The 27606-nt window shown below is 44.7% G+C and overlaps 1 protein-coding gene across 6 annotated transcripts in view; it reads left to right on the plus strand.

Annotated features, from left to right (window-relative positions):
- Adarb1 (adenosine deaminase RNA specific B1) overlaps window positions 1-27606 on the plus strand; it is a 139641-nt gene that overhangs the window by 99085 nt on the left and 12950 nt on the right. For 5 of the 6 annotated variants that reach the window (XM_008840430.3, XM_008840432.3, XM_008840431.3 and 2 more), the window contains 6 exons: window positions 1341-1415; window positions 4896-5830; window positions 11367-11481; window positions 16055-16223; window positions 17054-17202; window positions 18459-18627. In XM_008840430.3, the coding sequence (XP_008838652.1) occupies window positions 1388-1415; window positions 4896-5830; window positions 11367-11481; window positions 16055-16223; window positions 17054-17202; window positions 18459-18627 (1565 nt within the window). In that variant the 5' untranslated portion in view covers window positions 1341-1387. Of the gene's footprint in view, window positions 1-1340; window positions 1416-1589; window positions 2300-4895; window positions 5831-11366; window positions 11482-16054; window positions 16224-17053; window positions 17203-18458; window positions 18628-27606 lie in introns of those variants that run through there. The other variant, XM_008840435.3, reaches the window with a different exon arrangement.

Consider the following 27606-nt stretch of genomic DNA (forward strand, 5'->3'; position numbering starts at 1 on the left):
TACTAACAAATGATTGTCATGAAATCCACTTCTGTTTTACATATGTGATTCATGAGATATATGTACATCTTAATGCATTTAATCACTATTTTTGCAAAAGCAATGAATTTACTTTATTGATATTTATAAAACAAATTTTGTTTACAAAGCCATGTTGGTTTCAAGATTTTCAACTCTCTTGTTTCTTAGTTGTAATTTTATATGTTTGTTTTTTAATTGTCGACTGTTATTACAGCCTTGCAAAGTATATCAGAAATAATTGGGAATGGAGCTGGAGAGATGGCTGAGCAGTTAGAGCGCTGACTGCTCTTGCAGAGGACCTGGGTTCGATTCCCAGCACCCACATGGCAGCTACGAACCATCCTTAACTCCAGTTCCAGGGGAATCTGAAGCCCTCTTCTGACCTCTGTGGCAATGCACAACATGGGTGCACTTACCTACATGCAGGCAATACACTCGTATACATAAAATAAAGATAATGATAAAACCCTGTCTTACAGGGTTTATACTGAGTTCAGTATTGTATAACTGTATTAGTTCAACTGTGAACCTAAAAATTTACAGCCACTTTTGAAAGAGATGTATCTTTGCTCTGGAAATTGTTATTGAGTATGTTAAAGCTGTAATGAAATGCTTCTTCTAAAAAAATAATAATAAAAATAAATAGTTGAGAAGAGGAAACCCTTGATTTTGTTAGTTATTGGGCAGTTGGAGTAATTTTTCTTTGGATTTTTCCCCTGGTTTCTCCTGCCAACACTAAATTGTGCATGGCTAAGGTACTGGGTTAGGTTTTGAGCTATTACACGTGTTTACTCTCCTCTGTGAGGTGCTCTCACAATGCATGGAAAGTAAAATACTTGAGACACGGGTCTTATTATGTGACTTCACTTCAATAGCCCATCTGCAGGTCTACTAGGGCAGAGACCAGATAGCAAACAGACTGGGTTTTGTTGGGTTCTGTGGTCAGCTGTGACATGGTTGTTAGACAGCAGGCCCGAATGGGGTACTACCACCCTGTCCCTGGTTCAGAGTCCTTAGTGGCCCTTTACCCCCTGGAGGCAAGCCTGCTGGTTCCTGGACCCTGGCCCTAGGACTCCTTTGCTGTGACCCCCTTCTTTGCCTTCCATTGCCTTTCCAGATAAGTCATTTGAGTCCAGGGTCCTTTGGTGTCCCATCTCCAGAGCATGCTGGGAGGAGATGAAAAAAGCCTGTGAATGGCAGAGCCAGTACTCTTGATGACTTTGGTTTTAATTTTCAGTGATATGGTGATCATTCCACAGAGCAGACACGTCATCCCACCCTGCTTTTGCACTAAACATTGTTTTCTTGCTGTCTTTCAGACAAAAGTGGTCTCCGCCAGTCAAGAAACCCTCGAAAGTATTTTACCATGGATATAGAAGATGAAGAGAATATGAGTAAGATCTAGACCTGTCACGTAGTGTCAAGTAGTCTATGTCCCATTAAGATTGTAGTGTTTTGTAATTTGATTAATATGACCAGTTTGTTGTTTTCCTAAGATGTGGGCTGTTGGCAGTTGTGGGATTTTACATGATAGGCATCAGTATTTACTGTGGACATTTTCCTTGCAGCCACCTATCTAGAGTTTTCATTCCTCATTATCATCATGGGGCCATCGTTTTTATTACAGAAATATGCCTCTAGGTACCTATCTCGTAATGTCTCTGTGGTTTCGTATGGAGTCCTGGTTCTTGTAATAAAGCTCTGAACTTTCACCTGAGCAAACTCAAGAAAGCCATTTGATTGACTCAGATACCTGGTCGTCGGGATAACGGTTCATACACAGTTCCCTTCAAGCACAGTCGCTGCTCCTGAATTGGAGGGAAGGGAGTCCACATGATCTTTAGTCTCTGAAGACTGGAAAGAAATTGGTGCTGGTGTGGACCAAACCCTCATGGGGGCTTTCTCTGCTCTCCACACCATTTTTCACAGGGCTGTGGGGATGGGCCCTCAGGCACACCATGTTTCCTCCTTTGGCATTGTTCTCTGTGAACCACCAGTCACTTCTACCAACCCACCAACCCTCAGTCCCAGAGAGAAACAGGTCTAAGTGAGGTCCACATGCACACATAGCGGGAAAGTTACCTAGAAGACAGCACTTTTCTTGCTAATGTGCTCAGTCTCGAGGAAGAACATGCAGCTCCACAGCAGAACTGTGTTTTACCAGGAGTATCATGATGTGAGAACTTGGCCCAGCATACTTCCTGTGACCTCACATGCAGTCCAGTGGCAAGATCTGTGGCTCTGCATTTCTCGAACACGTGGAACCTAGCAGCACTCTGTGAGTCTGCCTCACCACTATGATGGATGTGTGCAGTGCAGGGGCTCTGGGGTGGGCTGTGCAGCAAACATCCTCTGCCCTTAGATGGATACAGGCTGACATGAGGCAGCTACCCAGTGCTATTTAGAGTGGTGTACAGTGTGCTCTTGCCTCTGCTGACGTGTGCACTGTCCATGGCACACTAGTCACTTTTCAGTCCTGTTTTTGAAATGTTTTTGAAACCCAGCTGGAGTGTTTTGCTGGGCAGCTTCACTTACCATTTCCACAGTCTCTGTGGCCTATTTCAGGATGTGTTGCCTGTACTATGTCAGCTCAGTAATCCCTTCTGGGACATGTGCACAGGTTTCCCCACAGCTACCTGCCAGGACTGGGATGCCTCCAGCTGTGGCCATCCCCACTGAACCCTGGGCAATTTAATTGAGAAAGGGTCTTCCAAAATAATATTCCTGGAAAGATAAGCCTCTGGGTCTCATGCAAAGCTTTGAAATGCCAGGCCTGTTTCCTGTCATTTTAAAAGCAGCAAAAGTCCTACTGTGAATCACTTTACATGCTGAGTGTAACTGCCTGGTCTGCAGAGAGAAAGCATTTCTGTCTCCTCTCATTGGAGTATTTTATTTTCGTTTTCTTAGGAGCATTTTTATAACACGTGAGCAGTACCTTTGCTTCTGAAATGAGTAAGAATTGAGAATTAGTGTGAACTGTTGCAGAAAGTATATTTTTCTTATAATCTTGACTAATCATTAACCAGTTCTGAAGGCATTTGGCTGTTCAGAAGTCATTAATATTTGGCTAAGTACATGTCAGAGCACACTTGTCAGTTTGAGTTTCTGTGCCAATAATTCTGTTTATCAATTAAGTTGAACTCTGAGCAGAATGCTATTGTGATGTTCGCCCTTCCTCTATTAATCTCTCAATTCCATCTTTGCTCTACCTTTTTAACCTTTTGTTCCCTGAGTACCGAAAGGAGTAACCTACTGGTCTTTTGCTGGAGGATGTTATAAATGAAAATTTAGTGCCCATTCCGTCAGCTTTGTCAGCTGGGTGAAGTGGTGTGTGTGTCAGGAGTGTTCTGGAGAGAGGTATCTGTTGAGAGACACCCCCAACCCCACACATGATCAGATATTCCCTGGACTGAGTTTATCTTGGTAGTCTTTGCTGTTCCAACTGAATTACAGTGGCCCTAGACATCTGTGAGCCTTAACTCCAGAGATTAACAGCTCTAACCAACCAGGATGCTCTCACTAACCCTTCCCATGGCTCACTGATGTGCATCCCCAGTGTTTTCAGATCACTTAATAGAAAGAGAATCTGTTTGTTACATAGTAGAAATAGACCCAAAATCCACCAAATTCAGGAATATTTTCATCAATTAAGATTTATTTTAGATTTTGGGAGCTAGTGGCTGGAGGTCTGTGAACACTGCAGTGACGAACACTCCAAAGCCTCATGCGACAGGCCTGCAAAACAGTGATAAAAGAGGAATTACTTATTTTTTCTTTTTTTCAGAAAACTTAATAAACCTTCAGAGGAGCATAGATACTTTTTTATTCGTCTTCTACCTTTAAAAAATAGTCTGTCTTTGTTTTATTTTTATTTGAGGGGGTTGAGACAAGGTCTTGTCTATGTGTGGCCTTAGTTTGGCCTGTAGCTCTCAACCCTCCTGCTGAGTACTAGGATAACAAGCATGTATCACCATGCCTGGCATTTATTTCCCATTCATCTTTATTTGGCCATGTTAAGTACATTTGTAAGGTATGATAACCAAGGTAATCTGGAAAATTAACCAATTAGTTGGTTTTTAAAAAGACAGAATTGCCAGGCATGTTTATGAAGTTGGGATATCCTAGCCTGCTTACTTCAGTTTTATATCTTGTTCTTACATATTTTTTCTAGCATGAAACTTATAAAGGATTCTGAGGCAAACAGTGCTCAAATATAATGAAGTCTTAAGTGGATACCATAAATAAAACATCATTCTTCAAAAGTAAATTCTATAAAGTCATAATACTTTACCTAATTACCTAGGCAGTTTTCTATGATTGATTCATAAACTAAGCCAAATAATCACATATGTTGATTGAATATTTTAAACCTAAAGAGCTTATTAAGTTGTGAAGGAGCATTTCTGATGATACTTCCTCTTCTAAGAAGTGCTGCAGTTTAAGGGGTCAGGAACCTTGGTAAGGAAGGACGTGATAAGATAAATGCCTCTCTGTGTTGTGGGTTCAAAGGACTGATCAGACATAGTCTTTGTAGATTAACTTATCATCCAACATTTTGATGAGCTTGAAAGATTTAAAATGTTCTTAGAGATTTTTTTTTTTAATTTTACCTTTTAATGCAAAAAGAATTGATGAATTGACTAGAAGAGGCTGTAGAATCTCAAAGCACTCATTCCAGGCCGGACCTGTTAAGTATTTGGTCAAATGTGTAGTTCCTCACATTTGCATTGAGGAAGGACACACACACACACACACACACACACACACACACACATCCCTTACCCAGCTACAAAGAGATAAAGGAATCTATAAATTTTGCATTTACAAGATCCTACAACGAAGGCGTTGTAAGTTACTCTTTCTGGGCACCGCAGGTTCCAGCAGCACTGATGTTAAGGAAAACCGCAATCTGGACAACATGCCCCCCAAGGACAGCAGTGCATCTGGGCCTGTTGAGGGCGCTCCGCTCTCCAATGGGGGTGGTGGTGGCACCAGCAGGAAGCGGCCCCTGGAGGATGGCAGCAATGGCCACTCCAAATACCGCCTGAAGAAGCGAAGGAAAACACCAGGGCCTGTTCTGCCCAAGAACGCCCTGATGCAGCTGAACGAGATCAAGCCTGGCTTACAGTACATGCTGCTATCCCAGACTGGGCCCGTGCATGCGCCTCTGTTTGTCATGTCTGTGGAGGTGAATGGGCAGGTCTTTGAGGGCTCTGGCCCTACAAAGAAAAAGGCAAAACTCCATGCTGCAGAGAAGGCCTTGAGGTCTTTTGTCCAGTTTCCTAATGCCTCTGAGGCCCATCTGGCCATGGGAAGGACTCTCTCTGTGAACACGGACTTCACATCCGACCAGGCCGACTTCCCCGACACACTCTTCAATGGCTTTGAGACTCCAGACAAGTCAGAGCCACCCTTCTACGTAGGCTCCAATGGAGATGACTCCTTCAGCTCAAGTGGAGACCTCAGCCTGTCAGCTTCCCCAGTACCTGCCAGCCTCACCCAGCCTCCTCTGCCTATCCCACCACCATTCCCACCCCCTACTGGGAAGAATCCCGTGATGATCTTGAACGAGTTGCGCCCAGGGCTGAAGTATGACTTCCTCTCTGAGAGCGGAGAGAGCCACGCTAAGAGCTTTGTCATGTCCGTGGTAGTGGATGGCCAGTTCTTTGAGGGCTCAGGGAGGAACAAGAAGCTTGCCAAGGCCCGGGCCGCACAGTCCGCCTTGGCCACTGTTTTCAATTTGCACTTGGACCAAACACCATCTCGCCAGCCTGTTCTCAGCGAGGGTCTTCAGTTGCATTTGCCCCAGGTGAGGAAACATGTGCTTGCAAGCAAGTGGCCATTGCACTTGATCAAGTCTTAAACAGTCTTGAGTTTTCACTGTTGCTCTTGATTCCTTATGTTATTGAGCCCTCAGCAATAGCAGTTACTGGTAAGTTTGGCTATGGAGTGAGGTCAGATGATCACCAAAAGGCCCATTTAGTCCCCTGATGCTCACTGGGGCCATAACAGTACAGAGCAGGGATACCTCCGGCCCCCAGCAGGGTAGCTACAATCCCTTTCTCTCTTGACTTCCTCCACAGAGGGAACCTCACCCCATACAAGCTTTCATCAGGACTAGGGCAGGGAGGCAAATGCTGAATTGTGTCTAGTCCAGTGGTGCATCCTTTGACTCATTGCACAGGGAATAAGGACTGTTGGTCAGTCGGTAGCTAGAGGCCCCTGTGGGGGTCAGGGTGATGGGGGCCTCAGCTTCCTGGCTGGCTGGTGGCTGTGTTCCTAAGGTAAGGAACCCCAGAACAGTAGGGAGATTGTGCGGGGTCGGGGGAGTGGCAAGGAGGGACCCGTCCACAGATACTCTGGAACCTTCCAGTTGTGGGAATCTCCATATGCCAGATTTCCTGTGTGACATCTGTGTGGACTTCTCACTGCTCCAGTCTGACATGGGTGCCACTCAAGTTTGTCCCCTCTCCGAAAACTCAGGGTAAAGAAAGGAAGTATCAGGGGGGCTCATGGTGGGTCTGTGAGAGAGGAAGAAGAGAAAGGAGCCTTCAGTCCTCATGGAGTCCCAGATTGCTGGCTCTGACTTGGTTCTTCATGGAATCCCCACTTTCACTGATCCATTGTAAAAGTGATTTTTACATCTTCTATATTAATTCCTTTTTGTCAAAACATTCTTCCATATGGAAGCAAAGCACACTGCACTTGGTCAGAGTTATTGAAAGGTGCACATGTGATGGAGGGGAAGGCTTGCAGTCTCCTATTCAGGCGTGGACCTTTCTCTTTGGACTGTGATACAGCTTGAGTTGAGGTGATCATAGTTGATTTTAAAAGAAGAAGCTGTTCTATTTTGCCTAAAGCAACGAGGTACAGCATCAGTGTAAAGTAATAACTTTCTGTGACAAGTGCTTGCTTCCCTATTAGTCCCTTGTTAAAAGCCCTCCAAGAACAACTGGTTCATTGGTTATTTTACAAATCAGTGGCACTAGATTCCAAGTGACTTATATTTCAGGCTTAGTATTTGCTAAAATATTTTGGCCTAAGTTCAATATACCATCTTATTCAACTTGCCCTCTCTTAATATTGATTGTGGTAACCAGTCCACCAAAACCATTTCAGATGCTGTGAATCCCAGGTGCCCAATTGAGAGGCAGCAGACAGATGTCTTGAGAGCAGGTGACCTCAACCTTGTCCCCTGGAGCGGCTGCCTCGGTGGCTTTGTGTGGAAAGGACTGAGCTCCTGGCCAGGGGAGGCAGGTGGTGTCTATTGGGACATAGTCATGTGGAGGGGCATGGGTACGCAGGCCCCCTCACTGCCTCCTGATACTGCTTTTCTTTGGATTCTGAAGCACCAAGCACCAGTTTCTGGACCTATAGCCTAGAACCACCAAGTATGAGGGATATATAGCTGTATTCCCCACCCCCCCCAAACACACACACACACACACACACACACACACACACACACTTCTGCTCAGTGGCCCAACCACCATTGCCGCTTCCAGAGCCAATGAACCACACAGAGTGAGGCCATTCAGACCTTTTGAGGGTAGCCTCCCAAGACCATTCCAGTGGCTGTATGGCAGGGCTCCATTGTCTTTGGATTAGGGACTCAGGATGTGACCCCCAGATGGCTGTAAACCCTTGCTGTTTCCTGAAGTGTCACTTAAAGGGCTTGGGCCAAATGTCCCTGGCCTGAGGACTGTCTGCGTCCTGATAATTGAGAGCATGCAGGATGGTTATGAAATCAGGCAGTGCTGTCCACACCACAGCCGCAACACTCTGCTGTAATGGGCTTGTCAGTGTGGTATGGCCAAGCATCAGCTGTAAGGCGTGTCCTTGTGCTCTGCATGTCACTGAAGATGAGTGATTAGAACTATGCAATCAGGATTTTTAGGACTTCAAGGATCGTTCTACTTTTGTTACTATGTCCAACCCAAAACTTAGAAGGAAGTTGCTTCATGAACCACACAGGGTGAGATAGTAAGGCCTTTTCAGAGAGTGAGAGCTGTCGTGTACCTTAGTTGCCTGTGTCTCACAGTGTGCATCCACACAGGCACCTGACTCAGGTGTGAGGGGTAGGAAAGCCCTCTGACCACTTGGACCTGTGCTTGTCCTTAAATGAAATAGAAACTTTTAAATTCATATATTAAACATTTATTCTTTCACAATTACACACATACACACACACACACACTTTGATATTATTCTCTCTTGTCCCCTTCTACAGTCTTCTTCCCAACAAGCCACCTCCTACTTTCATGGCTTTTTCTTTTGTGTGATCCACTGTGTTCAATTAGGGTTGCTTTCATGAGCATGAGTGGGGGTTATTCACTTGAGCAAGGGAAATCTGTCAGTGGCTACCCCACTGAAGAATGTGACCCCCTTTTCTCCAGCATGCTTAACTGCCTAGTTCCTTAGGGAGGGTTGGGGCCTCAGATCCCTCCCTCCCCTAGTGTGATGGTTAGTTTTAATTGTCAGCTTAAGGCAATCTAGAATCTCCTGGGAAAGGAGTCTCAATGAAGGTTTCTCTATATTAGTTTCGCCTTGGGCATGTCTGTGGGGAATTATCTTGATTATGCTAATTGAGGTGGCGAACTGCCCACTGTGGGCTACATAATCCCCCTGTGTAGGGGCTCCTGGGTTGTATTAGAGTAGAAAAAGTGAGCTGAGCACTAGAATGCATACATTAGCTCGCTGCTCTGCTCTTGACTGTTGATGTAATGTGACCAGTTCTCTCAAACGTCTGCTTCTATAACTTTCCTGCAATGATGGGCTGTAACCTGGTATTGTGGGCCAAACAAATCCTTTCTCCTTTGATTGCTTTTGTTAGGATATTTTATCACAGCAACAGGAAAGAAACTAGTACACCATCCGTAATGGAATGTTCATGAGACCTAGTCTTATTCAGGTCTTGTCCAGGTAACCACTGCTGCTGTGGGTATAGCTGCTATGTCATGTCCAGAAGACAGCATTTCTCAGCACTCTTTCCCCATCCTCCAACTCTTATATTCTTCCCACCCCCTCTTCTGCATGTTCCATGAGCCTTAGAGGGTTAATAATGTCTCCTGTTTAGGGTTGAGCACTCCACAGTCATACATTCCCATTCCTGTGGCCTGTTAGGGGGTCTCTGCATTCACCACTGTACACTGGGAAAAGAAACTTGATCTATGGGCATAAACCTAAATATTTACAGGGCAGTTTGACCACATGTCCATTTACATCAAAACGTTAGTAGCAGCTTCCCCTCTAGAGCCCATGACCTCTCCAATCATGAGTTTTTTACTAGATTTTCAGTATCAGGCATGAGTTCCTTTCTGCAGAGTAGGCCTCAAATCCAAGCATAAAGTTATTGGTTAACCCTACAACAATCATACCACTATAGCACTAGTGGCCCCATGTTGCCAGGCAGATTAGTATTGTAGCACACAAGATTCTTAGCTGGGTAAGACTATTGATGACTTTTCTCCCCCAGTAGCCTACATAGCATCCTCTAGGTACTGTGAAAGTTAGCCAACAGGGAGGGAGCTTCCAGCTCAGTTCCAGCTTAATTTTTCTATGTCCTGCAATTGAAGTATGTGGTGTCCTCAGCAGATCTTTACCATCTAGTTCTGGTGGGCAGTCAAGAGCAATGGCAATAACCTGTGTTGCTTTTGAGGTTTTCTGGAGCCTCCCTGACCACCAATTCATAGGGAAGTAGTCCATACCTGGCTCTGGGGTTTTTGTTTAATAATCTGTGGCTTCTGGGAACAACATTATCTGCAAATAGGGGGGTACTTTCATTCAAACTCTTTTTCTCTCTCTTTTAAAATTATATGTATATGGGGATTTTGAGACAGAGTCTCACTATGTAGCCCTGACTGGCCTGAAGCTCTCTATATAGATTAGGCTGGCCTTGAACTCAGACCCAACTGCCTCTGTCTTCAGAGTGCTAGGATTAAAGGCCTGCACCACCATACCTTGCTTAAATTATATTTTTTAATTACTTTACAAATTATTTCTTTGGCTTTCCATCCCCTTTTACCATTTTTTCCTGGGTAAATAGTGGTGCATTGTCCTTTACCCTTGGTGGTGTGGCCCCTGGTCATTCATGCATCCCATGCTTCTGTCTGCTCTCTCTCACTTGCCTATGCTCACATCTGTATCTACTGCTCCCCTGAGGGTATGCAGTCTCTGGCCGGCACCCTCTGTGCGTGTTCCACTTGTCCTACCTAGAGCATTGCCCTTAGGAGCTCACTGTCTGCTCTATAGTGATAGGAAGGAAATAATACGCCAACTCTGTCTTTTCCAAATGAGTCATCCTTTAGGTTCAGTGACTTTTCTATTCATTTTGGGAGTCTTTTTATTAAGGGCCAGGCTGGGGGCTTTAGATTTGTCACTGGCTATTTGATTGTCTAGACAATTATAAGATTTGTGGACTTGGCTCAGTCTTGATTTTTGATACTCTCTTCTAGCAGGTAGTGTTTCCCTGAACTCATTCTAGGAAAAATATTAAACCACTAAAGTCAGATTCTTCCCCAAATCTGACAAAATCTGAGCCTGCAAGATATGCTGTTTTTGGTGCAGGTGTTCCCAGTGTCATGTCCAACGGATTCTCTTCAGAGCACTAGTTTAATGCACTATAGTTTCATTCCATCCAAGTGTGACTGCTTCATGATGCCCAACTGAACCAGTGAGCTGAGGTAGCATGTCTATATGCACAGATGCTAGAATAACCCAGGACCATCGATTGTGCCTTTGAGGGCAAGGTTCTACGTGTGAAGTAATTCTTTCACCCAGTCACATCTCCAAGTTGACCCTTTCTCCCTCAGTCTGCTTTGCAGCCCCTGAACTGACTAAGCCTCAGGCTAGGAGACTTTCTTCCCTTTAAAAGTACTATCAGTAAAGGAGGGTCAGGAGAGGTGAGTGTGATACCCCCTCATATACTGAAGAGCAGCATGGGCAGTTGAGTGACCAGAACAACACTCATGCCTCTCTGTGCCTTGATTTCCTCATGTGAGGTCAGAGCTGTGTACATGAAGATCAGAATACAGCCCATGTATGAGTTTTATACTCCGTCTATACCACCTCCCATGCATCATCATGCAAAGGACTTCAATTGGGGCCTTATATAATCCTTTCAACACATGTGTCTTTGAGTGTTTCTCTCTCTCTCTCTCTCTCTCTCTCTCTCTCACACACACACACACACACACACACACACACAAACTTGTTGAATGTACCTGTGTGATTTTTCAAGAGTAGAAATGGTCTACAAGAGTCCATCACATGTGCTGACATTGAGAGGGACTGCCTCTGCCACAGGTACACACTGGTCCTAAACTTGGCCTCTGCTCTTCACCCAGGTATTGGCAGATGCTGTCTCACGCCTGGTCCTGGGTAAGTTCAGTGACCTGACGGATAACTTCTCCTCCCCTCATGCACGAAGAAAAGTGCTATCTGGAGTTGTGATGACCACAGGTAAGCATCTTGGCACTGGTTCAACCTGTCTGCTTTCTGGGTTGAAAGCATAATATACTCTCAGTCTAGGGAAGAAAAGCCCTCGTGACACCAACAGAAAATTGCTTGTTATGCTTTTTGACTTCATGTGTCCACCTATTCAAGTAATAGAAATTAACCTTAGAAGTATTGCTGGGTGTGGTGGCACACGCCTTTAATCCCAGCACTCGGGAGACAGAGGCAGATGGATCTCAGTGAGCTCAAGGCCTGCCTAGTCTACATAGTGAGTTCTAGACCAGCTGGTGCAACAGGAAGACCCTGTCTCAAAAAGACAAAAAGAAAAAAAAAAGAAAAAAATTAACCTTAGAAGTATTTTTCCTCCTCAAGGCTGAGAGTATAGCTTAGTGGGTAGAGCACATGCTTAGCAGACAGAATCCCTGAGTTCAATCCCCAGCACTGTTCCCCCCCTCAAAAAAAAAAACCCACACAAAACAAAGCCCTTCTCCTGCCAAATGTTCTACTTTTTTTTTTTTTTTGGTGTTTTGAGACAGGGGTTATGGTCAACTTTTCTGTTTTGCTTTGTTTTTAGAGACAGGCTCCCTGTAGCCACAACTGGCCTGGAAGTTGCTATGTAAATCAGGCTGGCCTTGATTTCACAGGAGATCTACCTGCCTCTGCTTGCTGGGATTAAAAGGTGTGTGCCACCTCACCCAGCTCCAATGTTTGACTTTTTTTTTTTTTTTTTTTTTTTTTGGTCTTTTTGAGACAGGGTCTCCCTGTAGCCCTTGCTGGCCTGGAACTCACTATGTAGACCAGGCTGACCTTGAACTCACAGAGATCCGACTGCCTCTATGTTTGACTTTTTAACCTAAGTCTTCTCCTTTGGAGAAAGCACGCTGTATTTAGCATGTGACTCCTTTCATCTTCATTACAACCTCAGTCTGCTCTGGAAATAGCACATTGCTGGCTCTGGCTTCTGTTGGCACTTGGACCTTTCTGCTTTATTAGTGACACTACTGCTGCATCAGAGTGACTCCTGTGAGGAGGTGGGGGACTCTTACAGAATCAGAAATTCATGGACATTAGTAAAGCATGCCTCAGGGTGTCTATGAAAGGGCATTTCCAGAGCATAATAATGAATGGTGATAAATTACTACAAGTCTCCCTCCCTCCCTCCCCTCCTTCCTCCTCTCTCCCTCCCCCCTTCTTAATCACCATCATACATGAACTGCTTTGCCACACCCTCCCCACCATGATGCACTGGAGCTGAGGCACACTAAATAATTCCTCCCTTTTGTTGTTGTTTTTTTTTTTTCCTAACACACAAAATCAATGCCAGATAAGTGGGGTTTTTGCCATGCCTGCTGGACCACGTGGTTCAGAAGACTTTGGAAGTGGTTTATGGGGGGAATTTTATGAGTTTAGAGATGTAGGCCTAAAGAAGCATTTGGGCTGCAGGGTAGTTATCGTTGGCTGCCCTAATGAGGGTTACAGTGAGAATTGAGAACTAAAGCAGAGAGGAAAGTACTACTGGAGAGACTGGAGCCATTAAAGAGAACTCAGGTGCTTCACAGTGGGGCAGTAGGAATGGGGAGGGCCTGAGATAGGTCAGGAACCCCACCCCCCACCCACTGCAAGCTCAAGACTGTAAAGGTTTTTCTGATCCAGTTTGATTTTTGTCTTGTGGGGTTTTTTGTTTTGTTTTGCCTTTTGTTCTTGTTTTTTATTTTTAAGACAGTTTTGCTATATAGCTTTGGCTAACCTAGAACTTTCCATGTAGCCCAGGCTGCCTCAGATTTGTGGATAATACTCCTGCCTCAGGCTCTTAAGTACTGAGATTATAGGCATGTACCACCAAGCCTGGATAAGGGTGAAAAGGTTTTTTAACTCATTTGAAAGTCTGCTGTGAGAAGAAAGGCCCAGGATACCCTACTTCTACAGGACTTAGGAAAGAGCTTCTCTAGGTTCAACTGCCCAGGCACTCAGAGACCACCAGAGCCATGGTCCAAGCCACTATTTAAACTGGCAACAGTCCTGACATCGCCCACACAGTACTCTTTATGCAGGTATGCAAATGCAGGTTATGGGTTCATGGAGGCTTCTACCCAACTCTAAAAGGTAGGCTGAGGCCAGGAAATGTGTCACCTATCTATACGGTTGGACCCTAGGATGTTGGAGACCCCAGAAATGTGGAACATCTCCAAGGAAAGCCATCAGCAGATGAAGCCAGCCCGAGAGAGAGGCCATGTTGGCCTCAGTAGGCAAGGCCATAGGGGCCTGGCCACACAGCCAGTTAGCATTCACCACAGCACCCAACTGCAGCATGGAGCTACAGGATTTAATGTCTGCGCTGCTGGGTTTTGGTCTTGCTTTGGTCTTATGGCTTTCTACACCCCATTTCTCCCTTTTGTAATGGGAGTGTTTGTTGGCAGTATGTAAAATGTGCTTTAATTTTTACAGGGGCTCACAGCTAAGATTTTTGCCTTGAATCTCAGTAGACTTTAGATTTGAGCTTTTGACTAGTGATGGATCTGTTAATATTGTGAGAACTCTTGGAGGTAAACTAAATGCATTTTGTATTATTAAGAGATGGACACATGTTTTGGAGACCTAAGTTGAAATGTTTTAAGGAGATGTGTTTGAGTATCAAGTTGACAAGGGCCAAACTTATGATGGTTAATCTTATCAACTTGATTGACTTGAGAAATTTTCACAAGGAACTCAGTGAAGCAGATCCCTAAGTATGTGTATAAGGCATTTCTAGAAGAGGTTAAAGAGGGGGTTCAGTCTGAATGTGGATGGCACCATCCCATGGGCTAGGGCCCAGACAGAATAGACAGAACAGAAGGCCTGTGAGTATGGGCATTCCCTTTCTCCTTCCGGTCACCATGCACTAAGCTGTGCTGCTCCACCTCAGCTTCCCTTCATGATGGACTGAAACCTCTAAAACTGTGAGTCAAAATAAATAATTCCTCTGTTAAATTGTTCTCTTAAGTATTCTGTTCCAGAAATAGAAAATACTAGAAAAGCTGATCACCTCTGGGACTAGCCCTTTGTGTCTGTGTGACCATTTGCTCATAGCCAGAATGTGTGTCTGCAGCTAGCACAGGGAGCACTGGGCACGTGGGTCCTGTGCTGTCACTGGTTGAGTGGCCTCAGGAAGACTGTTAACCCCTGTGGGCTGCAGCTTCCTCTCTGTAAATGGAAACGGGGGCTCCTCAAGGACACGGAAGACATGCAGTAAGGGTAACTTGCTACCACTCCTGGCCCAGGGCCTCCTACATAGCAGGTGTCTTAGTTACTTTTCCTGCTGCTATGATAAAATACCCTGGTATAAGCAACTTAAGGAAGAAAGGGTTTATTTCTAGTTAAGAGGTTGTGGTCCATCATGGTGGGAAAGTCAGGTGGCAGGAGCTTGAGGCAGCTGGTCATAGTGTATCTGCAGTCAGGAAGCAGAGTGATGAATGCTAGTGTTCAGCTCACTTTCCCCTTTTTATGCAACCCAAGATCTCGTCCCAGGGAGAAGGGTGAGTCTTCTCACCTCAGTTAACCTGATCAAGAAAATCTCTGTAGGCATACCTAAAGGCCAGCCTAGCCTAGATAATCCCTCATAGCTATGCCCAGAGGAGCCATAGCTACGTCCCCTAGGTGACTCTAGATTCTGTCAAGTTGACAATTACCACTAACCATCACAGCATGTAACACTCATCTACTTCAGTGGTTGTGAGTCTAAGAGTCATTCTAGGGCTGGAACTCAGGGCTTCACACACGTTAGACATGTATTCTACACTGAGCTACACTCTCGTCCATATTCTGGTCTTTCTAGAGTATCTGGGTCAGTGCTTTATCACACAAGACGGAATACTGGATGTTCCCTCTCTGGAAGATCATACTATGTGTGATCTCACTCCCAGGGTGTTAAGGTGACAGATTACTAATGAAAACATGGGAGCTAATTCAATTTTCCTTCTTAGTATGCTTTAGCCTTAAGTCCTTCATCTAACCTCTTTAGTGCTTTGATATTTGACTTCAGGGACTAGTTCCAGGCCAGTTAGTATCATCATGCAGTGCTCCTTGCCTGTAGTCAAGGGTGAAGAAAGGTCCTAGTGGAAATGGCCGCATGAAGTTTGGGGTATACACTGTAAGTGAGCAGGGTAGCCTCCTGGAAGTGGTGCAGAGTGAGGCCTCCAGAAGAGGCTTCACAGGTAGGACTCAGGCAGTAGGAAGGCGTGTGAAAACAAGCTCAAATACTTAAACACTTTTCTTTTTAATTTTATTATTTTTATTTTACGTGTACGAGTGTATTGCCTGCATGTAGGTAAGTGCACCTGTGTTGTGCAATGCCCGCGGAGGACAGAAGAGGCCGTCGGATCCCCTGGGACTGGAGTTAAGGACAGTTGTTAGCTTCCATGTGGGTGCTGGGATTCGAACCCAGGTCTTCTGCAAGAACAACCATTGTTCTTAACCACTGAGCCATCTCTTCAATCCACAAGCTTAAATCCTTAGCAGACTATGAATGGTCCAGTTGCTGAGAACACTTGTCACACAGGCCAGTGTCTCCATTAGTTGCCAAAGTCACTCTCCTGTCTTTCAGGTACAGACGTCAAAGATGCCAAGGTGATAAGTGTTTCGACAGGGACGAAATGTATCAACGGTGAATACATGAGTGACCGTGGCCTTGCACTAAATGACTGCCATGCAGAGATAATCTCCCGAAGGTCCCTGCTCAGGTTTCTTTATGCACAGCTTGAGCTTTACTTAAAGTAAGTTTAGGAGTAAACACGTGAAGGAAGCTATTTTTAGAATACCTTCTATCAGGAAACATTGCATAGCCTGCCCTTATTGCTGTAAACACTGAGGAGTTCTCAAAATTGTAACTGTGTGAGGAGCACTAAGCCTTGTCCTGTGATGCCATCTGAGCTGACTCCCACCCTCCCACGATGCTCACTGTGTCCTCCTGTTCCATGATTTCCTGCTGTATCCTGTTCTCCCATAAGTCTCAGTTATGAACTAGAATGAACTAACTCATAAACACATGTATGTGTATGCATGCCTATATATAAACATACACAGAAACAGCATGGCCGTTAAGTTTCAAGTCCTTGTTTAAGATTTTTGTTTCATGCAGTGTGACTATAAATGGCCTTCTTCTAAACTGCCTGAGAAAGGTCATTTTCATTCTCGTCTCTGTGCCTGGTCGGGGCTGTAGATGACCATTTTTCTTGGCAATGCCATTTCATTCATGTGGTTTTTCTGCCTTGAAGTTATGCCTGAGAAGGAACAGTCACAGTTGATGACATATCCATTACTGAGTGGACCTGAACTATGGATTACCATAAACGCACGTAACAGTGATGCCAGTTCAGACCAGACATAATGGTACACACCCGTCATCCCAGCACTAGGGAGGCTGAGACAGCAGAATCCCAAGTTCCAGGCCAGCATGGTATACATAGCAAGGCACTGTCTGTAGAAAATTCATCTCTCCCAGTGTTAAAATACTGACCCCTGAAAATCACCGTGACGCACTCTGGAGGCCACACGTTCACTGCGCGCAGCTCTTATCGTCACTCTTGTGGCTTTTCCCTCGCAGTAGCAAAGAAGATCAGAGAAGGTCCGTCTTCCAGAAGTCAGAACGGGGTGGGTTCCGACTGAAGGATACCGTGCAGTTCCACCTGTACATCAGCACCTCGCCATGCGGAGATGCCAGAATATTCTCTCCCCACGAGCCAGTGCTAGAAGGTATGAGGCCAAGTCTTAGCAGCTGACAGACTTTTAAGTAAACAGAGTGGCAGAGCACATATTGATAGTCTTTCTCTTTTTTTCTTCTTTGTTTTCTTTTGTTAAATTTCAGCCCTGGGTATGAATTTGATAGACTCCCTGTAAAAATCGTCCCAATTAACCATTCAGTTCGTAAACTTTAATGAATTAAAAATGTCAATTCTACATAAAGGTGCTAATTCTGATTAAGTAACTAGAATGCAGGGAAAGGCATATCAGGTATTTAATCACTCTCTAGTGGGCCTCTGTATTTCCAGTGAGTTCTGACTGACAAAGGTGTTACTGAAGCATGAGGCTGCTCTTGAGAAGCAGGTGGACGCAAACAAGCAAGGCCCTGCTACCACATTCGCTCCACCTTCTCAGGCCAGGCCAGAGCTTTGGCTGTGAACAGTTTGTATCCACATGTCTGCTCCCACACTTAACACTATGTATTCCAAATGGAATATTTGATTACATGATTCTCCTTAATTATAGAAACAGTCAAACTCACAGTAGAGAATTGCTTTTTTTTTAATTTTTATTTTATGTATATGAGTGTATTGCCTGCATGTATGTGAGTGCACCCATGTCATGCAATGCCGTGGAGGTCAGAAGAGGGAGTCAGATTCCCCTGGAACTGGAGTCAAGGAGGGTCCGTATCCGCCATGTGGGTGCTGGGAATCGAACCCGGGTCCTCTGCAAGAGCAGTCAGTACTCTTAACCACTGAGCCATCTCTCCAGCCCTGAGAATTGCTATTTTTAAAATACAAGAAAAAATTTAAATCCCCCATATATAACCCAGGGCTAATCATGGCGGGGGGTATCTTTGAAAACCTCCCATGGATTGATTTCTGCATCTGTCTAGATTTATTTTTGAAATTAGAAAAATACAAGGGTTATGATAAGCACGCAAGTAACCATCATTCAGAGTTAGCAAATCTTAGCATTTTGCCCTGTTTGTTTTCACTTGCTAATGGTAGAAAGAAATCATCTCAGGCAAAATGAGCCTTTCCTCAACCACTAAGGATCCTGCCCGGGCTCATGAATTTGGTCTGTATTATATCCTTTCAGCTCAATTTGACAAATTTACATGGTATGTATATTTCTATAGATAACATAAATGTTTGCATACATATGTATAAATTATACTTTAAATTTATGGTGTAATGTTAGATATGCTTTTCAGTAAAATTAGATGCTTTACCACCTGTGGGTTTTGAACCCTCTCTTTCTCTTAGAACCAGCAGATAGACATCCAAATCGCAAAGCAAGGGGACAGCTACGGACAAAAATAGAGTCTGGTGAGGGGACAATCCCTGTGCGCTCAAACGCCAGCATCCAGACCTGGGATGGGGTACTGCAGGGAGAACGACTGCTCACCATGTCCTGCAGTGACAAGATAGCACGGTAAGGCCACAAGGGCCACCCACTGCATCATGGCACTTGAGAGTCTTTTAAGACCTTTTTCAACTTCCTTTTTTCAAAATAATTTAGATTTTAACTCCATTCCCTATGAAGGTATTCTAAGAGTTCTCTGAAGGACCAAGCTCTACACAGGTGCTTCAGTGCTCCCACGCCACCTGCTTTTATTATGTCGTTTTGAACATGGTGTCAGAGTTAAGCTGATGTGTTGGATATTCTACAGGTGATGGCATTTTAAACAGTTTGCTACTAGAGGAAAACACACAAGCATTTCCTTGTCAGCTTCCATGGCCACAGCACCATTTGTTAACAAAGGGTGATTGATCTTGACCAATTAGAACAATGTAAACCATCCCAGGCCTTGTGTTCTAAGTGCAGAGTGCCCCCAGGCGTGCTGGACCTTGGGGGCCTGAGCCAAGTATAGCACTCCATGAACACTGAACACACTGCTCTAGTTACCACAAGCTTGGGAAGTATCTTCTCTTGGGAGCCTAGATCCAGGTCAGATCTTAGAGAGCCCACTTCTTCAGATGCTAATCTTGGTTCCTTTGTTTTTATGTTTCAGCTAGTGCTTTCAGCAGATGATGGAAAGCATTCAAAAGTACAAGTGCATATACAATTAAACCTCCCTATACAGAACCCTGGTGTGGCACCAGAGAGTTCTGGACTGCCTATCCAGAAGTGGTTGGAATTGACTCAGACACTGCATGTGTGTCTTCTCTTCTTCATATCAGATGGATCATATATCCAACCTCATGTGCCCTAATGAGGCTTGAGGGGGCACATCTCACAGGTGGCATGGGACCCAGTCATCCACTTAGGAACCTCTCATCTTTTCAGTTGTTTGTAAACTCTTTGCATTGATTTTTCTCTAATGGGTCTTATAGGACAGCCCCAGGGACTCGGAGCTGGGTTAGTCATGTGTGTGCTTTGGCCTGTTCTTTCTCAGTACTGTGCAGCTTGGATATCTCTTAGCTCAAAGTCTATGAGACCAGAAGTGCTTCAGATTTTGGAGGGTTTTTAATTTTGAAATATTTGCATAGATTCTATCAGTTGAGTGTACCTAATCTGAAAACTCAAAATCCAAATGCTCCAAAATCTGGAAGGTTTCCAGGATACTCTACCTGTGCCCACTGTAATGTGTTTACTCTTTATGTCCTTCCAGTCTACCCTCCAGTGACTTTTATGTTTGTGCATGTGCACATGTGTGTGTTCATGGAGACATAGTGTTGTGTATCAGGTATGCCTTTGTGCTTATATGTGTTGTTAATTATAGGGGTGAATTATGCCCTAAGACCCATTCTGTGTTGATGTGCATTGTTAGTTATACAGGTGAAATATGCTCTAAGACCCGTTCTGTGTTGATGTGCATTGTTAGTTATAGGAGTGAATTAAGCTCCAAGACCTATCATGTGCTTCTCACTTTCATTCTATCCTATGACTTTGTTCTGTGTGTGTCTTTACTTCTGGCTTTACAAATATTCTGATGTAGTCATTGACCATTCCCATCATGATGGACACTGGGGTTTCCTTTGACTGCCTTCTACCTGCACTCAGCTGTGCTTTGGGAAGCTCATTATGAAACCTTTGCTAGAGCTCTGAGAGTTTATATTAGGAGCCACACACCTGTGACTTCGCCGAGGATGTCAGGTTGCAGTCACATCAGTTTTCCCCATGCTAGCCACACATTAGTTTGCTTCCCCCACATTCTGTAAACGAATGCCTTGGGATTTCCTGTGCTCCTCTTCTGCTGAGGATGCTGAGCATGTCCTCCAGTAGATGTGCACTACTAACTATTTTTACTATCTGAATTGCCTCTTGATGTCCTTTGCCCATTTGTCTTTGGATATCTTTCATTTGAAGCTCTTTTTTTTTAGATTTCTGTTTTTTTATGTGTTTTGTCAGTCTGTATATAAGTGCACCACATGTGTGCAATGCCCACAGAGGCCAGAAGAGGGTGTCAGATTCCCTGAAACTAGAGTTACAGGTGGTTGTGAGCCACCATGTGGGTGCTGGGAAGCAAACCCAAGTCCTCTACAAGAGCAGCAAGTGCTATTAACCACTGAACCCTCTCTCCAGCTCTGCCTTTTTCTTCTAGATTTGCAGAGATCCTTCCACAGTTGGTGTGACTACAGTCCTAACCCTTTGAGGTGGTGCAGTGTCTTCTTGCCTGTGGAGTGGCCTTGTTACCTGCTGAAATCATGACCATGTACACGAGGGTCTGTCTCTGGACTGTCATTCTGTTCTGTTGCTCTGTTGTCTGTGCCAGGGTGGCAGTGTTTGATTGCCGTCCTTTTTACACTAATTTGAAATCAGAAAGCAGGAGTCCTTCAACATTATCTTTTTTTCTGAATTGCTTTGGCTCTCCCAGGTTTCCTGGAGGTTTCATATGAATTTGCTGTGCCTCATTATTTTGGGATGCTGTGTTTTCATTTTCCTGTGTCTTACCTCCTTTGTGATTTCTTTGACTTGTGGGTTGCTTCAGAGCATGATGTTTCATTCCCATATAGTTTAACTTTTCAATTTTCATTTTGGTGTTGATTTATACTATTACTCTTTTGTGAGAGGAAATATATTTGTATGATTTAATTTTTCTTGACTTTGGTAAAACTTGTTTTGAGACTGATATTTGGTCTGACCTGGAGAATGTTCTAGGTGCGCTTGTGTAGCCTGCTGTACTTGGGTGGAGTGTTCTGTGTTTGTGTTAGGTCCAGCTCTCCTATAGTGTTCCAAATCCATTCTTTCCATTCTCATCTTCTATCTGACTGCCCATTGTAGAGACCAATTGGGGTATTGAGGTTTCCTGTCATTATTATTTTGCTATTTTCTCCTTTGATCCTACCATAGTTTGCTTATGTAGTTAGGCGTCCTATGACTTGCTATGTAATATTCATAGTCTTTTTACATGTATTTATTTGTTTGGGGAGTAGGGCATGTGGAGGTCAGAGAAAAATTTGTGGGAATCAGTTCTCTCCTTCTGCCATATGGGTCCCAGGGATCAAACGTGGGTGTTTAGGCTTGGTGACAAGTGCCCTTATCCACTGAGCCATCTTGCTGGCTCCATAGATGTTTTATCTTGCTAGCAAATTGAATCCCCTTTATCATTATACTGTCTTTCATCTTTAGTTTTTTATTTAAGGCCTATTTTGTCTGTTATTAGTATAATTATTCTTGCTTTCCTTTGCTTATCTTTCACATGAAATATCTCTTTACATCTTTTAACTTTCATACCTGTATCCTTAGCTCTGCAATGAATTTCTTAATTATATAATTAATCTGTTATATTATCGTAGTCAACCTTTTTGATTGGGGAGGTTAATCCATTAACATTTAAGGTATTCTGGGTAGGAGAGATTTAACCCTCCTGTTATTTTCTATATGGCTTTTAGTTTTATTTTTCCCTGATTTACTCTCTCTTCCCACCTTTCTTTGAGTTTCTGTAATTTTTTTATATATACAGTGATAGGATTCTCATTTCTTTTGTGTATTTTCTTCAGCTACTTCCTGTAGTTACAATTCTAATTATATAAAGTATCTTGAAGTTATGGCATTCTATTTTAAACTGATAATGACTTTAAGTATATATGAAAACTCTTCTTTACAACTCCATTCCCTCAAATGTTTTAATTAATGTCATAAATTGCCTCTTTGTATATTGTGTACCCACTTACATAGATCTATCATTATAAAATCACAAGACAGGTGTGGTAGTGTATACCTGATTGTAGCACTCAGAAGAAGGCTGAAGCAAGAGAATCCTGAGTTCAAGGCCAGCTGGACTACACAGTGAGACCTTGTCTAAGAAATGTAATAGCTCAAGTTACTTTATTTGTCCATGTGTTTGCCTTCACAGGAAAGCCTTGGGTTTTTTGTTTTTTTGGGTTTTTTTTTTATAATGAGACAAATACTTTTTTAAAACTTACTAATTTATTTTGGTTTTTTTAAGACAGGGTCTCCCTGTACCCCCAGCTGGCCTGGAACTCACTGTGTAGACCAGGCTGGCCTTGAACTCACAGAGATCCGTCTGCCTCTGCCTCCCAAGTGCTGGGACTACAGGCGTGCACCACTATGCCCGGCAAGCCTTGCATTTTTATGCAGCTTTATGTTGCTATCTACTATCCTGATGCTTCAGTTTGAAGGACTCCCTTCAGCATTTCTTGTAAGGTCTAGTGGTAGTAAACTGCCCACTGTGTTCACCGAGGTCATAATTTCTCGTCTGTGAAGGACAGTTTGCCAGCTGAAGCAGTGTTGGTTGGCTTTTTTTCTTTCAGCTTTTGAAATGCATCACCCCTCTCCTTTCTGGTTTGCAAAGTTCTTACTGAGACAACCACTGAAAATCTTTTGTGTGAGCACGGACATTTTGCTCACTGTTTCTTGATTTAGACAGTTTGACGGAGATGTGCTCACTGTCACTTTGTATTTACGCTCATTTCGGCTCTTTGAGCTTGAATCTTCATGATCTCTTTCTTTCCTTGGGTTTGGAAAGCTTTTCATCATCAATAAAGCCTCGTCTCTTTACCCTGTCTTCTGGACTCCTAGTGTTGCTCTGCTCCAGTGTTCTTAACCCCCTGCCTCTCCTCGTTTGTCTCTTTATTCTCTACTCATTGATGATTCTAATGACTTGTTGCTTCAAGCCAGCGGGTTCTTCTGCTGGACCCTCCAGCCAAGCTCTTCTGTTCAGATGTTTCTTTCCATGTACAGGATCTCTGATGGTATAGTTCTCTCTGTATTGATAATCTCAATCCGTTTCTGCAGTCTTTTCACACTCTATAGAGTCTGTGTTCTCTTTTAGCTCATTAAGCATCCTTCTGTCAGTTATTTTAAATTGTTTGTCAGGCCACTCTTAGATCTGCATTTTTTAAGGTCAGTGTCTACAAGGTTTTTTTGCTTTTGTTTTTTAGTTCTTTGGGCCATGTGTCTGTTTTTATTTATTTCTTTAGCTGGAAGTGACCCTTCTCCCAGTGTCTGTAGAGTGGCTTTGTGCAAGGACGTCTTTCCTACTTAGTTCTGGCTTTTCTCAGTTCTTGATTCCCTGCACCTGCCATCAGAACTGAGTCCTAACCTGGTACTTGTCTGTTTTCAGTAGCTTCCAGACTCTGGTCCCCATTCCATCACTGCTGAATCAGGCAAGATAGAAGCCAGTCTTCTGGGCAGACTTCAGTTAGGCAAGAATGTTGGTTCATGACTGCTCTGGTTCCATCCTAAGGGGAGAGCCAGTAGGAAGGTTTCCTCCCAGCACTGCCCTTCCATGTAGCGAGAGGAGTACAAGCAGGCCTGCCAAACACCACTGGCTTTCCTGTCCTTCCACTGGGATCCCTGCTCAATTTTACAGTGGTCTGAATGTTGTGTGTAGCTCCTCAATTAAATACAGCTTATTAATATTTACTAAGAGTCCACAGATCTAGTAAAAATGAAAATCACATAGTAAGAAAAGAGTTCTGACTCATAAACAACATTAAGTTAGAATCTGGACGAGGACCAACCTCCCTGCTCTGCAGCAAAAAGGCACTGGCATGAAGGTTTGCTGAGAGAGGGGAGTCTACCATCAGCTGGAGGGGCAATCTCACATGAATGCCAAAGTCAGAACTCTTACAACTCCTTGCCTTTTATTTCATACTGAAGAAATGCCTCAAAGAAAAGCACAGGCAACTGATAGAAATGGGAACAGGTATATTTCTTAAAAACACAACATAAGTGGCTAAGAAGTGGGTAGTCAGGAACATCATGGTATAGGAATGGCATAGGGGCCAGAATGATGCCAGTTGAATGTAGGGTCTTCCAAAATGTCACTGTGAAGGCCTAAATTGACAAATGCTGGGCAGAGCCCACTTGTTTCTCTCACAGAAGGGCACCACCACATCCCACAGATAGAGCACTAAGGTCCAACATGGAGTGGAGGTGAAGAGGGAGACACAGTGCTATGACTAGTGGTCACCAAAGTGTGAGAGGACAGTGAGAGGCTCCTGTGAGGAGAGTAGGGGTCTTCCTTGGACCAATGCCTCTGAGGCCTCTGCTACTTAGGACACAAAAGACAGACCCACACATAGATAGGAGGCTTGCTTGGCTCACTGAGGACAGAAGGCAGGTAGGGGAGGGCTGCTTCATAGACAGGGGAGAGGGCTTCTGTTGAGGTGTGGAAAGCTGGAGGCTCCCAGAAGAGAGGGTTGTTTTGAAGGGCGTATGTGTAGCCTTCTTTTGAAGGTTGAACTGACATAAAAGCAGGGAGGGAGGAGACCCACTGGGGAAACAGCTGGCCTGAGTAAGTTGCTTATCTGGGGAGAGGCAGTGGAGGCCATAGTTGGGTCAGTGCAGTGCTCTTGTGTGTCCTCTGGTCAGTGTCCTTGCTGTGCCCAATCTTTCAGGACCAGGTCAGGAGCTACAGTGGATAAGTGACAGTACTATGAATTCCATCCTCAAAGAGTGACCTAAGAAAGACAAGCGAAAGAAGGCCACAGACAGGGTCCTGGACCCAACATGGCAGGCCCGAGGCCACACTCAGTGGGAGCACCTACGATCCTCTGGTGACAGCTGAGTCCCCTTCCTGTGGCCTGGTATATGTGGGCTCCTTACCCAGTGCCCTGGCCCAAGTGGGCATGGAAACAACTGGGCGTGCATCTCTAGGCAGCCTGCCCAGTTACGTGTATGAAGGTTTGCTTTGTGGATACTCTGCCACATGGAGTCTGACTGCCTCTGATACCCTTGCCCTGGATTGGTCTGTGGTCCTGGGGAGGTGGGCATAAATGTTCTCATAAAGGTGGTTGGCAGGAATCTGTCAGCGGAGTTGGCTGAAGAACTTGCTCCTTTTTGCCCAGTGTCTTGGCAGAATTCTAGAAGCTCCTGGGATCTCCTAGGAAGTGTGTGCTTAGAATTAATGACTCCTAACAGATGCAGGTTTCTACAAGATCACAGCATTACTGCCCATGGGACTGAGTTCTGCCTAAGTCAGTCTAAATCAGCAGACTTCTCATCTGCATCAAAAAGGGGCCCTGAGGCCTCCCAAGCTGAATCATTTCAGCTGTTCTCTGAGATGGGGAAAAGCTGTTTTGATTTCCTTTTTTTGGGGGGTGGAAGGAATGCATCCTAGGAATTTAAGGGTTGGTCCATTCAGCATGTTGACCTCCTCAATGGAGGCTGTGGAGAGGTCACAGAGACTAAAAGTGTAAGATATTTGAGAAGCTGGTAAGGGGCTCACTGGGTAGGATATTTGTGCCTAGTTCTCCAGGATTAAGGAGCATTCTGAAGCCTGGAGAGGAGGCTCAGTGGAGCTGCTAAGAAAGAGCTGGTCTGGGACACTTGGTGTTTTCTGGGGAACTTTCGGGGAGTTTGTGCGTGAGAGTAGACTGGGCCAATCTGTGTCTTCCCAGAATCATGCCCACTGCTGCAGAGAGGAACTAAGGGCTAGATCTCTTGTTTTCCTTAGGAGAGGGCACAATGACACGGGCAGCGGTGACACTTGACCCTGGTCTAGCTGTGGCAGTAGCCAGAAGTCAGAGCCTAGATCTCATCCTAAAGTAGATTCCTGAGATTTGCTATGAATTGCTCTGACAGGAAAGGAAGAGGTGAAGGTAATTCCAGGTGTGGCCTGAGCAGCAGGCAACTGAAGGGGGGACATGGGTGCTGGTCTGCAGGAGTGTGGCTCAGCAGCTACTTGTGTACAGCCCTCCCCTCTTACTTACTGGCTGTGACCCACCAAGCACTTGCTTTCTGCTCCCTTACAGGGCAGGGCCTGAAGTACATCAGAACACCCAGAGATAGTCGGTAGGTCCAGGGTCAGTTCAAGGCTGGGCCTGTCCCTCTAGTTAGGAGCCTTCTGCTTCCCACATCTGCCCATGTCTGCAGCACCCAGCCCAATTCCCTGTCTCACAACCGCTTAGTTAGACCCTTGCTTCTGATACATGTACCCGGGGGCCTCTCCCCTTGAGTCCCTTCACCTGTAGCTGACCCTACACTGATGATATTACTTTCTAAAATGCAGTACTCATTGATCTCTCTCCTTAGCCTGTGTCATATTTATTAAGCTACTTCCTTGTCACAAGTCCCAGAACCTGCTTGGGCCCACACCCTCTCCCTTAGTGGCTCCTGGCCCCTGCCTGACCTGTCCTTCCATGGGCAGTTCCACATATCCTGCATCTCCTCTCCCTGAGACTCGTGCAACTCCGCTTCCAGGCCTCAGCTTCAGGGTCACCCCCAAGTAGCCCAAGCAGGTAGCCTTGCCTACTCCTTTTCTGAACTTCCCCTCAAGTTGGTCGCACCTCAGTTCATGATTCTTTGGGGTTTGTTTCCTTGCCTTTTTGCTGATTTATTGTTTAGCACCTGGGCTGTGTCTTCTGTTCCTCTCCCTTGTGTTCAGTGCCCAGCCACATACAACACACACAGTGGGTGCTTGGGATGCTCTGTGGGCTGAAGAGAACAGGCCTGGTGGGCTGTGGGTGTGATGGAGCACAGCTGCTGCAGATGTGACTCAGTGATGTGATGACCGTCAACTCATTGTCCCCCATCTCCATCTCCAGTGCATGCAGTTGTAACCACTATTGTCCCCCAGGGGCAGCTGAGGGCAGGGAGCTTACATCATTGTTCTCTGACTGAGGAGCTCCGTATGAGAATGCAGCCTGTGATCAGAGGAGTGGGACATGGCCTGTTCCCTGATTGAACTGCCATTTTATTAGAAGCAGGGAAATAATATATATTTGCCCTTTTGAAATTCCCCCAAGTTTTTCACAAGAAATATGTGGCTCCTTAATACCCTTTTAGAAATAATCTCTAGTAAATGTGTTGTCATCTCACAGTTCAAGATAACTTTTAAATAAAAGTCTATTTGAGCCGGGCATGGTGGCGCACGCCTTTAATCCCAGCACTCAGGAGGCAGAGGCAGGTGGATCTCTGAGTTCAAGGCCAGCCTGGTCTACATAGTGAGTTCATGACAGCTGGGGCTACAGGGAGACCCTGTCTCAAAAAGATAAAAAA

This window comes from Nannospalax galili, unplaced genomic scaffold (genome assembly GCF_000622305.1).
Source record: "Nannospalax galili isolate Female #2095 unplaced genomic scaffold, S.galili_v1.0 scaffold619, whole genome shotgun sequence".
Classification (NCBI taxonomy): domain Eukaryota; kingdom Metazoa; phylum Chordata; class Mammalia; order Rodentia; family Spalacidae; genus Nannospalax; species Nannospalax galili.